Source organism: Sparus aurata, unplaced genomic scaffold, assembly GCF_900880675.1.
Source record: "Sparus aurata unplaced genomic scaffold, fSpaAur1.1, whole genome shotgun sequence".
In the NCBI taxonomy this organism is placed as follows: Eukaryota; Metazoa; Chordata; class Actinopteri; order Spariformes; family Sparidae; genus Sparus; species Sparus aurata.
In genome coordinates this window covers 97,991-113,463 of record NW_022045146.1, presented here as the reverse complement: position 1 = coordinate 113,463, position 15,473 = coordinate 97,991, and the positions used below count along the sequence as shown (strand labels likewise).

General features: G+C 42.3%; 2 protein-coding genes across 3 annotated transcripts; both read left to right on the top strand.

Annotated features, from left to right (window-relative positions):
* Positions 1 to 4,589: 4,589 nt before the first annotated feature.
* LOC115577998 (uncharacterized) lies at positions 4,590 to 9,039 on the top strand. Its single transcript, XM_030410858.1, has 6 exons — positions 4,590 to 4,696; positions 4,840 to 4,938; positions 5,032 to 5,099; positions 5,247 to 5,347; positions 5,439 to 5,711; positions 8,885 to 9,039. The coding sequence occupies exons 1-6, from the start codon at positions 4,590 to 4,592 to the stop codon at positions 8,993 to 8,995; spliced, it is 759 nt and encodes a 252-aa protein (XP_030266718.1). The 3' UTR covers positions 8,996 to 9,039.
* A 4-nt stretch (positions 9,040 to 9,043) lies between these two features.
* Positions 9,044 to 14,659, top strand: LOC115577996 (uncharacterized). 2 transcript variants are annotated; one of them, XM_030410857.1, is made up of 3 exons: positions 9,044 to 13,801; positions 13,940 to 14,511; positions 14,603 to 14,659. In XM_030410857.1, the coding sequence occupies exon 1, from the start codon at positions 9,185 to 9,187 to the stop codon at positions 11,360 to 11,362; it is 2,178 nt and encodes a 725-aa protein (XP_030266717.1). In that variant the 5' UTR covers positions 9,044 to 9,184; the 3' UTR covers positions 11,363 to 13,801; positions 13,940 to 14,511; positions 14,603 to 14,659. The 2 variants fall into 2 exon arrangements, with proteins under 2 accessions (XP_030266717.1, XP_030266716.1); XM_030410856.1 differs by having other exon boundaries at positions 9,044 to 14,511.
* Positions 14,660 to 15,473: the final 814 nt, after the last annotated feature.

Here is a 15,473-nt window from a genome sequence, read left to right as displayed (position 1 = left end):
TTTCATCCTATTTTCACCTTTTTAACCTCTTCCAACCCTCTTACTCAGCAGCTTTTCATCCTTTGTTCACCTTTTTAACCTCTTCCAGCCCTCTGACTCTACAGCTGTTCATATGTTTTCACCTTTTAACCTCTTCCAGGCCTCTTAATCTACTGCTTGTCATCCTTTATTCACCTTTTTAACCTCTCCCAGCCCTCTTAATCTACAGATTTTCATATTCTTTTCACCTTTTTAACCTCTTCCAACCCTCTTACTCTATATCTTTTCACCTTTTCATCCTTTTCTCACCTATTTGACCTCTTTCACCCTTAAACTTTTTTACCTTTTCATCCTTTTTTCACCTTTTTAACCTCTGCCAGGCCTCTTAATCTACTGCTTGTCATCCTTTATTCACCTTTTTAACCTCTCCCAGCCCTCTTAATCTACAGCTTTTCATATGTTATCACCACTTTAACCTCTTCCAGCCCTCTTACTCTACAACTATTCATATTTTTTCACCTTTTTAACGTCTTCCAGCACTCTTACTCTACAGCTTTTCATCCTTTATTCACCTTTTTAACCTCTTCCAGCCCTCTTACTCTACAACTTTTCATCCTTTTTCACCTTTTTAAACTTTTTTGGTCCTCGTCAGCCTTTAACTTTTCACCTTTTTTGCCTTCTTTCACCTTTTAAGCTCTTTTAGCCCTGTTACTCTATAGCTTTTTAACCTTTTTAGATATTTATGTTTCTGCCTTTTCAACTCCTTCAAACATACAACTTCATGTTCAGTTAGAGTAAATGTTCAGCTATCAAAATGTTCAACTTTGTTAGCCCATTAAACCTATTGCTTTTAAGCCTTTCTGCCTTACCAGCTATTGGAAAATTCTGCTTTTTCTACAAAATCCCAACCATTCAGCCTATAGTTTTATGCATTTCAGGCAGTACGTTCAGCAGATTTCGCTTCAGTCTTCAGCATTCACACTGCATTTTCGTAGGAAATGCAAATGTTTCTAGTTATTAGTGTGAATGCTGCAAGCATTCACACTATTGTTCTTTTGGAATTTATTAAAGTTCTTATTATTCAAGATTCCGTACGTTTTTTGGCACGCTTCTTCTCCTTCAAACCTTGACCGATTCAAACCATTCATATATCAAAATGTTCAGCTTTTTAAGGACATGATCGCGTCTATTTTTCTCGTTTCAATCTTTTATACTTTTGGAAATATTAAGCTTTTAATGCAAAATTTTGGCCCATTCATTCTTATGGGGATTTTTTCAAATTTCATTCTGCTATAACTTCAGCATACGTTCAGCTATTCAAACCATTCAAATATTCAAATGTTCAGCTTTTTCAGCTCTTTCAACCTTCTTCTTTTCAACTTTTCAACTTTTCAACTTTTTCAGCTATTCAGCTTTTACCAAAAAAAATTTAACATTGCAGCAGATGGGAAAAGCTTCAAATCCTCTTCAAAACTCATCGACTTTCAACCTCTTCTTGTTCCTCATACATTGAGCGAGAGACACCATTCAAACTTTAAATGAATCACAAAACCTTGAACTATTGACCTTGTATTCAGTTTTTAAAAATCTTGTACGGTTTTGAAATGGGCACAGTTTTAGTTTCAAGGATTTTAAGCCCGTCTTCTGAGTTTATAATGGGTGTGTATTGCGTGAGCTAGAGTGCGTGACATCATCAACTGCCGCACCCCAGAGTGAGGAGCAGCTCCGAAAACGGGATTTTTTTTTGCTTCAGCTTGACTTGGATCCCACATCTTGTACTTGACATAGACAATATAGGCATATAAATGTAGGAAATCTTGTTGGGTTTCAGCTGATGGTCTCATTTCAGCTGTAGGACTTACGGTTTTGGATTTAGAACCCCGAGAGCGACAAGCACTCCTGAATGTTCTCCATAAGCCGCAATGTTAATTTTGAGCCGAAATTTCTGGAGGATCGCAGACGGTACATGTTTTGTCTCTCGCTCCTGTGCCCTCATTATGCACTCTACAGAAATAAAAATAACATGGGTGCGTTCAGCAATGTCTCCTGTCACTCAACATGTAACATGTTTTGACGATAACTATAACAGTCTTCTCAAGAATCGCAGGAGTTTGGGAGGCACTCTCCCATTCATTCCTTATGGGGACATTTTCGTCTGTGTTTCTGCTCCTTTTGCAGCATGTCTGCAGCCATTTGAAGCTCTTTCTGCCTTTACCTTCTCACCTTTCAGCCTTTTTTCACCTTTTTAACCTCTTTCTGCCCTCTTACTCTACAACTTTTTGGCCTTTTCAGTCTTTTTTAGAAGTATGATAATGTGAGGTGAGCCTCAGCTGAAATCACTGTTAAATCAGCTCTCACAGTCCGTTACCAGGACCAGCCCGGTTACCATCACCGTGGCAACCGAGATCAACTGGGCCAATACAGGGAGACAGATTTATTAATGAGTCAGTTTGATAGACACACACACACACCCACACACACACACACAAATGCAGTCAGATATGCATGTTTCAGCATGCACAGATGTACAGACACACACACACACACACACACCTACACACACATATAAAACCATGCTTTAACACACACTCACATGCACACAAACACACAGGCACACACACACACACACACACACACACACACACACACACACACACAAAGCGATGCTTAAGCACACACTCACATGCACACAAACGCGCGCACACACACACACACACACACACAGTGTATTTTCCAACATTTAAACTATATTCAATGATTATTTTTTTTCTTTCATTCAAGCCGGGAACTCCATTCAAATATTTAAATGTTTTAATCATCGATATATAGGAGATTTATTGAATTTCTCAGTCAGATTCAGAGTATTTGATTCATTCTCACTGTAACATCTCTTCATACTCCATCTGCTACTGTTAATGCTTCATTCTCACCAAACTATTAGGAAGCTTCATTCTCTACAGATGAGACTTCAATGAATTAAAGCAACCAATTTGGCCTTTTCAGTCTTTTTTTCTCCTTTTTAAGCTCATTCCGCCCTGTTACTCTACAGCTGTTCATATGTTTTCACCTTTAAACCTCTTCCAGGCCTCTTACTCTACTGCTTGTCATCCTTTATTTATTTAACCTCTTCCAGCCCTCTTATTCTTGGGCTTTTCATATGTTTTCACCTTTTTAACCTTTTCCAGCCCTCTGACTATGAAGCTTTTCATATGTTTTCACCTTTTTAACCTCTTCCAGCCCTCTAACTCTACAGCTTTCATCCTTTTTCACCTTTGTCGGTCCTCGTCAGCCTTTAACTTTTCACCATTTTAGCCTTCTTTCATCATTTTAACATCTTCCTGCCCCCTACTCTACAGCTTTTCATATTTTTTCACCTTTTTAACGTCCTCCAGCCCTCTTACCCAACAGCTTTTCATTGCTTTCATTCCTTTTACACCTTTTTAAGCTCTTTTACCCTTTGACTTTTGTACATTTTCTTTTTTTTACCTTTTTAACCTCTTCGAGCCCTCTTACTCTACAGATTTTCATATTCTTTTCACCTTTTTAACCTCTTCCAACCCTCTTACTCTACATCTTTTTACGTTTTCATCCTTTTCTCACCTATTTGAGCTCTTTCACCCTTAAACTTTTTTTTTACCTTTTCATCCTTTTTTCACCTTTTTAACCTCTTCCAGCCCTCTTACTCTACAACTGTTCATATTTTTTCACCTTTTTAACCTCTTCCAGCCCTCTTACTCTTCAGCTTTTCATCCTTTATTCACATTTTTAACCTCTTCCAGCCCTCTTACTTTACAGCTTTTCATATGTTTTCACCTTTTTAACCTCTTCCAGCCCTTTTACTCTACAGCTTTTCATCCTTTTTCACCTTTTTAAACTTTTTTGGTCCTCGTCAGCCTTTAACTTTTCACCTTTTTTGCCTTCTTTCACCTTTTTAAGCTCTTTCAGCCCTGTTACTCTACAGCTTTTAAGCCTTTTTAGATATTCATGTTTCTGCCTTTTCAACTCCTTCAAACATACAACTTCATGTTCAGCTAGAGAAACTGTTCAGCTATCAAAATGTTCAACTTTGTTAGCCCATTCAACCTATTACTTTTAAGCCTTTCTGCCTTTTCAGCTTTTGAAAAATTCAGCTTTTTCTGCAAATTCCCGACCATTCAACCTTATAGTTTTATGCATTTTTGGCAGTATGTTCAGCAGATATCGCTTCAGTCTTCAGCATTCACACTGTATTTTCGTAGGAAATGCAAATGTTTCTAGTTACAACATAGAATTGACAGAATTTACAGTGACTCATAACATTTGCGAGACATTTAACTTTTTATTGCATAATGTCTTTGATAAGATTAAAGGGTTCCTGTGCTTCGACAGCTGAGAGTGACCATCATTGTTGATTCATCTCCCTCAACCTTCGCAGAGCAGTATCACATCACCCACACACACACAATCTTGATCAATTCAAATGTCATTTTATGTATAAGATATTACATTAGGTTGTCATAAATTCGATTACTTTACATTAGGTAGTTAAGGTCAGTTTGACAAGTTAACCTATTAACCTTTTGAGAGGCATTTCTCTTGTTTTTTTTCTGTCTTTAACTTCTGTCAGCAGGATGCCAAGGAAGTCCAGACGGTCTGTGGCGGCGAGGCGGCGCTGGGAGTCGGACTGGAGGAAGCTCGACCTGGAGGAGCTGAGGTCCCACCCACCCCCTCCCCGGAGGTACTTGCACAGTAGATAAGCTTCTGTGTCGCAGTGACAGCTATCTGCATGAAAATGGCTGTATAAATGTTACATCTATTGCTTTCTCAATAACTGCTGATTTCTCTATGTCTGCCATGTCTTTGATATTGATGTTTCATCAGACAGTGTCCCCCACGGCTGGAGAGGAGCCTTCCAGAGGGTCAAGGACCAAGAGGACCAGGGAGACCCGCCCCCCCTGCTCCCGAGCTCCAGTCAGTAACGTATGTTCCTACCTCACACACTCGCACTCATACACACACACACACTCAACGGGACATTGTCTGAGGTTTAATGTGTTTGTAATCTGTCATCAGGCATTTGGATCTTCACCCCCTGCCAAGCCTTTCTGGAGTCCGGCTGATGCTGAAGTTCGTGCACGAAAGTATTCACCAGTTTTATCCTTAAATGATCAAGAACTTAATTCATCAATATTAAACTTTTTAAACTGGTTTTCCTGTACTTTTTAACAAGTGATTGTTGATAGTTCCCTCATCATTACCTTTTATCTGTTTTGCCCTTTACTAAACAGGCCACGTCACCGGTCCCCGCCATCCGGCGACGAGCTTGCCACCTTCGGAGTGGACTGGACGGAGCCACAAGCTGGTCATCTCACCGGAGTCTGACAAGAAGGTGCCATTATTGCCCAGTTTATGAAGGAAGTAATTGCTCTTGAGAGGGATTAATGATTTTCATGCTAAAGAAATTTTCTTTGTTGTTGCAGTTTGTTCTGATTGTCGGGGACTCCCATCTCCGGTCCATTGTGGACGGTTTCGTCGTGATGCCTGAAGGGAAGTTTTCTTTTGGTTTCATGTCGACCCCTGGGGCCCATGCCGCTCAGCTGCGGACTGAGGTCTTACATGCTAAAGTTCCTCGCTCCCCTGATGCTGTTTGTGATCTTGCCCCTAGCAACAATCTGACGGCGAGCAGGACCGTGGACGAGGCAGCTGTCGACTACGCCCGGTTCCTCGCTCCTGTGACAAGCCGCTGGCCGAAGGTAAGCTTTTATTTATTTTTTAAAGATTTTTTGTTTTGTTTTGTTTTTAGGCATCTACACCTTTTTAATTAATCAGTGGATAGATTTTTGAAATGGGAAAGAGAGGGGGTGTCACATGCAGCAAAAGTCTGCTGGCCAGGATTCGAACCAGGGTCCACTGCATAGCGAAGGTAAGCTTTTTTTTCATGTCTGCCTTGTCCTGTATTCTTAGCAGTTTAACAACAGTAGAAGTACATTGACAACTCTAATAAGACTAATCGTAAGACTAATTAATGTCAGCTTAACCCTCTGGCCTTGTTCGTTTTTACTACCCTCTCAGCTTGTTCGTGGCCAAAAGTGTCAACCTCCTGTTTACATTTTCAAAATGCTATAAAACTAATATATATATTGAAAAAATTCCATTTTTTTTACCAGTTTTTTAAATTTGCATCAGTCCTGGTCATGAAAACTAAAATTTCATTCAAATTCTGAATTTCAACCCTTTAAATGCCTATAAGATAACATAATGCTGATGATTTATAAGGGAGAATAGCATTAAATCACCATGTTTTTGCAAAATAATATATGCTACCTGTATTATTCCTTAACCATCATTGCAGCTTAATGTGTGGCAATAATAAGCAGTATCAATGATTTTTATGCTTCATTAGTTTTTTGTGCAGTGACAGAAAAACATAAAAACTCCCTCTTAGCTTATGCATGGCCAAAAGTGTCCACCTCCTGTTTGCTTACAAAATGCTATATACAAACACTATATACTGAAAATATTTGCTCCTTTTTTCAAATTTGACATCAGTCCTGATCATGAAATCCAAAATTTTATTCAATTCCAGAATTAACTGGGTCGTTTTCCCATGTAAATCTCCATGCTCCAGGCATAGGTGGTTGCCACATCACAGGTGAACCAGATTTTAATGCCATACTGTGCAGGCTTGTTGGGAATATATTGTAGATGTCAGTGGTGTGCATGGGGGGGTGGGCAGTGGCCTAATTGTTGGAAAATGCACACTAAAGTGCCCTCTTGGGTGCCAAAATGCGTGCTAAAGTGCCCTCTTGGGAGCCAAAATGCGCGCTGAAGCACCATCTTGGGAGCCAAAACGTGCGCTGAAGCGCCCTCTTGGGAGCCAAAAAGTGCGTTAAAGTGCCCTCTTGATCGGAAAAACACAACAAACTGCCCCCTTGGCTGGTTAAAACATGATAAACTGCCCTCTTGGGTGACAAAATCAGGCACTAAAGTGCCCTCCTCGGAGCCAAAACGCGCGCTACTGTGCCCTCTTCAGTCGCAAGAACTTGCTGTATGTGCCCTTTTTTTGCCTTTCGCCCCTGCCTTTCAAAAGGTCTGTGCACGCCACTGGTCGAAGTCCACAATGACCTATGAATGCAACAAGCTGCTCGTCAACACACACATCAACCCCTGGATTAAATAAGAGGGGGAGGCAAGCAACCCACTTTTCCCACAGGATGCGAAATGCAGCGAGTTTATCATTCCTGAAGCGTCCTGGGTGGGAGAGCCTGTCATCAAAGCAGATGTTAGCGCTGATCTGAGTGAAGCTGTAGAGGGGCATCGTGGCACAAAACGTGGCCCGTCCTGTCTTGGCATCCCACATGCCACGTGTTGCTTCATGTCTTGAGCAGTAGACGCCAGCCAGAATCAGAATCCCAATGTAGACTCTCATCTCCACTTCATCCACATTCTTCCAATCCTCACACCTTCGCCTCCCATGCAGGTTTGTGTTGGTGCACAGCAGCTGAATGATCTCCTCTGTAATAAAATGGTCAAAGGCAGACCTCAGGTTGCTGATATGGGCAACTGCATACAGGGTGGGCCCAGGGGTGAAACCAGTGGATACTGGATTGTGGTGCAGGGTCTCTTCAGCAGTGGGAAACCACATTATTTTCCCATGACGAGACATTCACTCACCCGCCAGCCCCTCTGTCTCTGCGATCAGCTGATCGGCCTCCATCGCTGTGTCTGTACCGTCCTCTTCCCCTGAGGAAGAGGAATCAGGCACTGGCTGGAAGTCGTCATCAGTGGTGTTGCTGTCATCCACTGAGGAAGGTGTCCCATCATCTTCAGGAGAGGACGTGTCCTCATCTTGGGTAGAAGATTTCTCCTCCTCAACCGCAGAGGATTTCTCTCCATCTTTACTCTCTGAGCCAATCACATACTCAAGTGCTTCAGTCAGGGCATATGACCTTCTCACCATCCTACAGATAAAGAAGGATCTGGGAGCTGATAGGCTCACTTATAGCATTAGTACTGACTGCACCTGCAAAAACTCCAGGACAGATTTATAAACAGTGTCAGACTTTGTTTTTTTTTCCCCAGAAGCCAGAGGTCAAGATGACCTGTGATCCTTTTTTTTGGAGAGCAGCTATCTGAGTATGTAAAGGCTATTGTGTAGTTGTGTGTGGCATTTTTTTATGAAAAGATCAAAGTTACAGGTGTTTTCAACCTGTGCATCACAGCCAGGTTTGCCTTGGAATCTCAAAGCTCAATAACCTGTACCAAGAGTAATTCACCAAAACTTGTATGGTATGATACACTGTAATTTATGTCACTTTATCTTGCTAATACTAATTTTTTTTTTTCATGCACAAACACACATCATTACCTGACATCCTTAGGATCACACCTATGTCAAAATTGTGTCATTCATTTGCTCCATTGGAGTGCAGGAAGCCATCATACGCCCCTAGTGGAAACTAAGAGTATTAACTGAAATTGCTCCCTTGCCCAAAAATGGACAAATGACACAATCTGGTAAAAAACATTAAAAACTAAAATTTTCAAGTGTTGAGTTTAGAATGAAAGCCATTTTACCTAAATCATATGATTTTATACTGTAAATCACAAGGAATTAAAACATGTGGTTTTAATGGGTTTCAATTGGCCAAAAGTGTCCACGATAGAGCCATAAGGTACAATTGTAGATACACAGTATAATATTGACATATTTAAAGAGCAGGTTTTGAAAATTGAAAGATCAGCCAAAAATCCAGACCCTTGGGAAATATCATTCCATATGCATTAACACAGCTAAAATGATCAACAAAAAGGAAGTGAGGTGGACACAAATGGCCAGCATAGAGTCCAGAGGGTTAATGTGTGTGTGTGTGTGATTTTGAATGAAACTGTCAATTGGTGGTTTCTAAAATTTTGTCCTCTACAGGTCTTTGTGCTGGACTTCCCCCCCCGCCTGAACGAGGATGAGGAGCACCAGAGGCACCTTCGCCGTGAATACCACCGCTTGACGGCTTGTATGGGTATGTTAAAAAAATAAAAAATTAAAATCTTGTCAATAAAAGCACGAAAAAGAAATGCTAAAGTGGCAGCAGCATGCTTGACAGGAAAGTATGTTCACTTTTGTGACAGTGACTGCTCTACACCTTGCTCTGTGCCACAAGAGAGACTGCATGAGTGGATATGCTACACCTGTGACAGCCACCTTATCAGAGGACGCATACCACCCATGGCAGTCATAAACAATTTGGAGTTGGCGCCCATCCCCCCAAAATTGGCTGTACTTAATATGCTTGAGAGGCAGCTGATTGCAAAAATCCTGCCATTTGCAAAAATTGTTGCTCTGCCAAAAGTCCAACAGAGAGCAGTCCACGGAGCTGTTGTGTGCGTTCCATCAGAAGTGGAAGTGACCGTCAATAGTCTCCCGAGGCCCAGAGCAGAAGCGCAGCTGCTTCAAGTGAAATTGAAAAGGCACATCAAATACAAAGGTTACCAGCACTTTTACACCGTTAACATGAAGAATGTGCTAGCTGGCCTTGCAACGTTGAAAGAGACGCATTCCGAATATAAAGACGTGTTTATCGATGAGACTGCCACTTTTGACTGTCTGCTCGAAGAAGAGGATCCCATCGAAGAAGAGGAGTCCAGACAAGAAGAGGAGCCCATTGATGACGAGGATCCCAGCATCCCAGAGGAAGATGGGGATGTAGATTTGGAGGACATTTTTAAAAGCCAAAACGAGCCGGGACAGTTAGAGGCAGATGAGGAAGAACAGGAGGAGCTGAGACCAGGCCTCTCCCTGGACACTTGCATGCAGCCCCCCGACATTGCACAGGAAATCCTTTCATATGGCGACGGAATATTTAGTGTTGCACCTGCGCAAGGCAACAAACCGGTTGGTTTTTTCACCATACCTAAGTTGGAGGCCATGGCTTTTCCTGTACAATTTCCGACAGGAGAGAACACATTAGACGAAGCTAGAACTGTCTCCCAGTCCCCGAGCCTTTACTTTAATTCTAGGCTCTTTGCTGCAGACACGCATTTTGCAAGTGACCAGAGTTATCTTTTCTTTGCGCAGTTTGTTACAGAGACTCACCTCGCAACAAATAGTATGTCTATACAAATGCGCAAAGGAAAGTCGAAAACCAAAGACGGACGTCACATCAACAATGTCATGCTCCAGGACAAGGATGAGGTAGAACGGCTCATTATGAGCCAAGATGCGACCAGGTTCATGCAGCCTCTTAGAGGCACTCCAGCCTATTGGAACAAAACACTTAAAGATGTGCACGCCATGGTTCATCAAATTGGAAAGCCAACATTTTTTGCCACGTTCTCCGCTGCTGAGATGAGATGGCCTGAGTTCATAGAGGTCATCAAAGCTCAGCAGGGAGAACAAGGGCTGTTCTCAGATTTAGACTGGAAAACAAAATGCGACATTTTTAGAAGTAACCCCGTCACAGTAATGCGCATGTTTGAAAAAACAGTCGAGGCTCTTATGACGAACCTCATCCTCTCTCCTGCACGACCCATTGGTGAAGTAGAAGATTATTTTTATCGCGTTCAGTTCCAAGCCAGGGGAAGCCCGCACATCCACATGCTAATTTGGATAAAAGATTCACCTAAATTTGAAGAGGACCCCGATAGTCACATCATGGAATTTATAGATAAATACATTAGTTGCAAAATGCCCGACCCTGACACAGATCTGGAACTCCACAAAATAGTGTCAGAGGTACAGGTGCACAGCAGGAAACATTCAAAGTCCTGTAAGAAGGGAAATGTAGCCTGCAGGTTCGGCTTTCCAAATCTACCGATGGATAAAACATTCATCACCAGGCCCCCCACTATTAATTACCACCAAAAAGAGGATCAAGATGATGCAGACTTCGAAGCGCAAATAGCGGAGCAGAAAAAGGCCCTCGCGGAAAACCAAAAATTGGCTAAGCGAATGCTCCAACCAGTTAGAGATCTGCTTATGGATCCAGGCGCTTCGTTCAGCAGTTTGACAGACTTGCTTTGCCAGTGCAACTTAACTTATGAGCAATACTTCTCCGCCGCGCAGCGCCTGGCAAACAACCATGTCGTGATGCTGAGGCGCCATCCAAATGATTGTTGGGTTAATGCCTACAATCCTGATTTGCTTAGAGCATGGAACGCAAACATGGACATCCAGTACGTCATAGACGACTACAGCTGCATCATGTACATGATGTCATATGTAGCGAAACCGGAGCACGAGATGACGGAATTCCTTAAGAACGTCATCAAAGATGTTAAGAAATCTGATGTTAAAAAGCGCGACGAAATGAAACAAATTATGCAGGCCTACTCTAAACACAGAGAAGTCAGCGCTCAGGAGGCCGTAGCCCGTACCTGCAGCTTGCGCCTCAAGAAATGCTCCTGATCCGTGGTGTTTATTCAGACCGATGAGGAAGGTCTGAAAATGAGTGACCCAATGAGTAGACTGGTAGGAAAGAAATTGAAGTGGACCGGCTGGAGTGCCTGGCTGAATGTGAACCTCACGATGAAGATCAAAACGGTGAAGATGTCCCTGAATTCGGCACTAAAAAGGATAAGGGGAGCTCTATGCCTAGAATAGAAGCTCCAGAGTTGAGTCCAGACTTTGTTAGGAAAATGTACCAAAGTCTGAACGAAACTCAGGCTTCCGTTTTCTACAGTGTTCGACAGCGGTGCTTTGAACTAGTCTGGGGCCACTGTCCAGAACCATTTTATTACTTCCTGTCGGGAGGGGCTGGATGTGGCAAATCGCATGTGATTAAGTGCATTCACCACGAGGCAACGAGAATTCTGCGTGAGCTCCTGAGATTTCGCGACCACACAGACATGTCCCAACCTGCAGTGCTGCTGACCGTATTCACAGGTACAGCAGCATTTAACATGTCAGGCAACACGTTGCACTCCATTCTTAAATTCCTTGAAGCCACCTTATCAAGGTCTTGGGAATGCACTTGACGAAGTCAGAGCAACACTGGCCAACGCTGAGATTCTCATCATCGATGAGATATCCATGGTCTCTAAAGAGCTATTTGTCTACTTGCATTGGCGATTTCAGCAGATCAGGGGTAATCGGAAACCATTTGGAGGCATGTCTGTCCTTGCTGTAGGTGACTTTTATCAACTGCCACCCCTCGGTAAAGCCAAGCCACTGTGTGTGTACGAGGAGACCGAGTTTGATCTCTGGAAGGATAACTTCAAAATGGTCACCCTGACAGAGATCATGCGACAGAAAGACGATCGAGCTTTTGCTGACCTCTTGAACCGTCTCAGGGTCAAGCAAAAGGAAGATCCTTTGTTAGATGAAGACAGGCTCTTGCTTACACAGGCAGTAGCTGATGGTCAGCATTGTCCGACACTGACTCGAAACATCTACGCCACAAACAAAGAAGTAGACCGTAACTGCTTCCAACAATGATGCAATTGGCATTGCAGCTCGTGATTTTCGAAAAGACCCCAGAACTGGCTGCATGACGTTTGTGTCTGGGGAAATTAAAGGACACAAGCGAGATTTGCCCGACAACATAATGGCTGCTCAAGGAGTACGCGTTATGTTGATCCGAAATTTAGATGTGGAAGATGGCCTTGTGAACGGCACATTTGGAACCATTTCTAACATTGTAATCAGAGAACCAGGAGGCGTGAAGATGATTGGACTCCTGCTGGACAATCCTACAGCAGGACAGAGATTCCGCAAAAAAATCTTAGGTCCCTCAGATAACTCGGTGTACATCGAAAGATCTGAGGAGAACCTAAGTAACAAGAAAGGGGTTGTTCGCCGGGAGTTCCCCATGAAATTAGCTTTTGCTTGTACGGCCCACAAAGTTCAAGGAATGACCATGCCGTCGGCGGTTGTGTGTCTGAAGCGTCTTTTTGAACCTGGTATGGCGTACGTCGCACTCAGCCGTACAACCTTGCTTCAAGGTCTCACCATCCTTGACTTTGACGAGAAAAAAATTTACGCTGACCCCAAGATCAAGACGGCTCTGGAAAGTATGCCTCATGCATCATTCCAGCGCTGTAGACCATTATTAACGCTTTTAAAATCTGTACAACAAACTCCAAAGGTTTTGACAATTGTCCACCACAACACGCAGGGTCTGGGACCTCAAAGCACATCACGAGCTCCAACGAGCAGATGTGCTTTGCCTTACAGAGACACATTTGTCGGGGTCCTCTGTAGCTGAAATTTTTCTATTGGAGGGGTACACCATGTTCACAGGTAGCAGACAGCTGTCTTACAACAGCTGTGTGAACATGGCCAAAAAAGAGGGAGGTGGAGTTGCCATGTACTGTAGAGACACTGTTCAAGCAGAGCCTCGCAGGTACATGCAACAGGTCACTGATTTGGAGTTTGTTGTCCTTAAAATTGAGGCTCCAGTCAAAGTGCTAATAGCGACTGTGTACAAACCGCCAAGTTTTCAACTGGGAATCTTTCTCCAAAACTTGAAAAACCTCTTGGACTCACTGGACATGATAAATCACCAGCCCATCATTGTTTGTGGCGATTTTAATGAGGACCTCCTTTCAAAGGAAAAAAAAGTATCAAAGATTTGTTTCAGTCCAGAGGTTACACTCAATTAGTAGCAGATTCGACAACAGAAAAGAACACACTAATTGACCACATTTATATTTCACATCCTGATAAATGTCTTCAATCAGGTGTTCTCCAAACATATTACAGTTACCACAGTCCAGTTTATTGTATTTTGACTGACTAATGACTAATCTCCAGCTGTTATGTCCAAGACCTGTTGTGCCATGCTTAACAGTGTACCTGGAGTCTCTACTCTCCTCCTCCTGCACCTGCAGCTGTGGTCTTCTCCTGGTGAGTATAGCATCCGAGTGTTTCTGATTTCAGGTTGTAATTGATCTCCCTGGTTAGTTAGGGAGTGTGCCAGCTGGGCAGAGCAATCTGTCCTTCCATCGGTGTACTATTTGTTATTTTGCCTTTTTTATTTTCAAGGTAATCCTGGGTGGAGACATGTTTCTCTGGTGGGGGCGAGCATTTCAGGGCCTTGGTCATATGGCTGAGGTTTACTGAAGTTTTGCTTTAAAGAAGCCTCGAGCCCGGCACGTCTCAGAAGGTAGTTAGGTTTAGTTTGGAGTTAGGCAGGTACCAGGGGGCTTGCTTGGATGATCATTTGCACTCGGAGATTTGCTCACTGTGCTCACTAGTGATTGATGTAATTTATTTCAGGATTTAGTCTTGAAATAAATTAATAATAATTAAATAATTATTAAATTAATAAATAAATTATATTTTTGTAAAATGTATAAAGGTTCTTGTCAAATGTTTATATCAATCTTTGGAACCTGTAACTAATTAATGTTCTTTAAATCTAGCAACAGTGATCCAGGAAGAAGACCTCCAGAGGACTGCAGCAAAATAAGGGAAGTAATATTGTTTTCTCTTCAAATGTTTATGCGATGATTTTAAACTAATTCATGTCTCTTTTTAAATTCAGCAACAGTGATCCAGGAAGAAGACTGCAGCAGCTCACTCTCCACTGAAGACGTCAACCCAGAAGCAGAGAAGTAAGGGACATTTAACACTGTATCTTCATTGATTAAGTGCTTAGAGAACACTTCAACCTACGTGACTAAATGAATGTGTTGAATATTTTAGGAAGAACAACTCACAGACTCAGGATGAAGACCTCCAGGAAGAAGGCCTCCTCTGCTTTTTTTTTTTTTTTTTTGGAGAAAAATAAATTTTTATCTCTGTTACAAGATGTCAGTGTATGCCTGTTGAATTATTAATTATGTTCCAAGTTTAGTTTTCCTTTGTAACAAGGACCATAGATGAAGACGCTGAGAATGAATGGTAGGTGGTGAAAAGAATACATTGTAGCATTGCATTGTAATATCATGGTATCATATCATAGCATTGTAGTATCATTGCATTGGCAATCCTCATTTCCCGTTGACAATGAATGGAGCTGAGGGGAAAAAAATAAATCTTTGTTTTTCAAAGGTTGACATCTCTGGCATGCTTTGACCGAGACACACCATTCAAACTTTAAAATGTAGGTTAAAGTCCAAATTATCAATGTGGGATTTGACTCTTTTGTAGCTTTCATAGTTTTCTCGTCACGGGGCAAAGCGCACAGCCCACTCTCGCGATTTCCCGGCGGGGAATTGTCTAGTTAGTGGGTTGTACTCGCCAGCCCACTATGGACACCTCTATAGCAGAGCTATAGGTGTCCATAGTGGGCACAGCCCACTATTGTTATTCCTCGCGCCTCTTCTTATTAGTGGGCTGTGCTTGCCAGCCCACTATGGACACCTCTATAGCAAAGCTATAGGTGTCCATAGTGGGCTATTGTTATTGCTCGCGCCTCTTTTTCTTATTAGTGTGAATGCAGCATTCACACTATTGTTCTTCTGGAGTTTATCTTTATTATTCCTGATTCCGTACGTTTTTTGGCTCACTTCTTCTCCTTCAAATCTTAAGCTATTGAAACCATTCAAATATCAAAATGTTCAGCTTTTTAAGG

Bases quoted from the DNA above. Each gene is read 5' to 3' on its own strand.
- LOC115577998 (XM_030410858.1), top strand. From the start codon at position 4,590: ATGCCAAGGAAGTCCAGACGGTCTGTGGCGGCGAGGCGGCGCTGGGAG. The intron at 4,697-4,839 runs GTACTTGCACAG...ATGTTTCATCAG, and splicing joins CACCCACCCCCTCCCCGGAG to ACAGTGTCCCCCACGGCTGG. The intron at 5,100-5,246 runs GTATTCACCAGT...TTTACTAAACAG, and splicing joins GCTGAAGTTCGTGCACGAAA to GCCACGTCACCGGTCCCCGC.
- LOC115577996 (XM_030410857.1), top strand. From the start codon at position 9,185: ATGGCAGTCATAAACAATTTGGAGTTGGCGCCCATCCCCCCAAAATTG.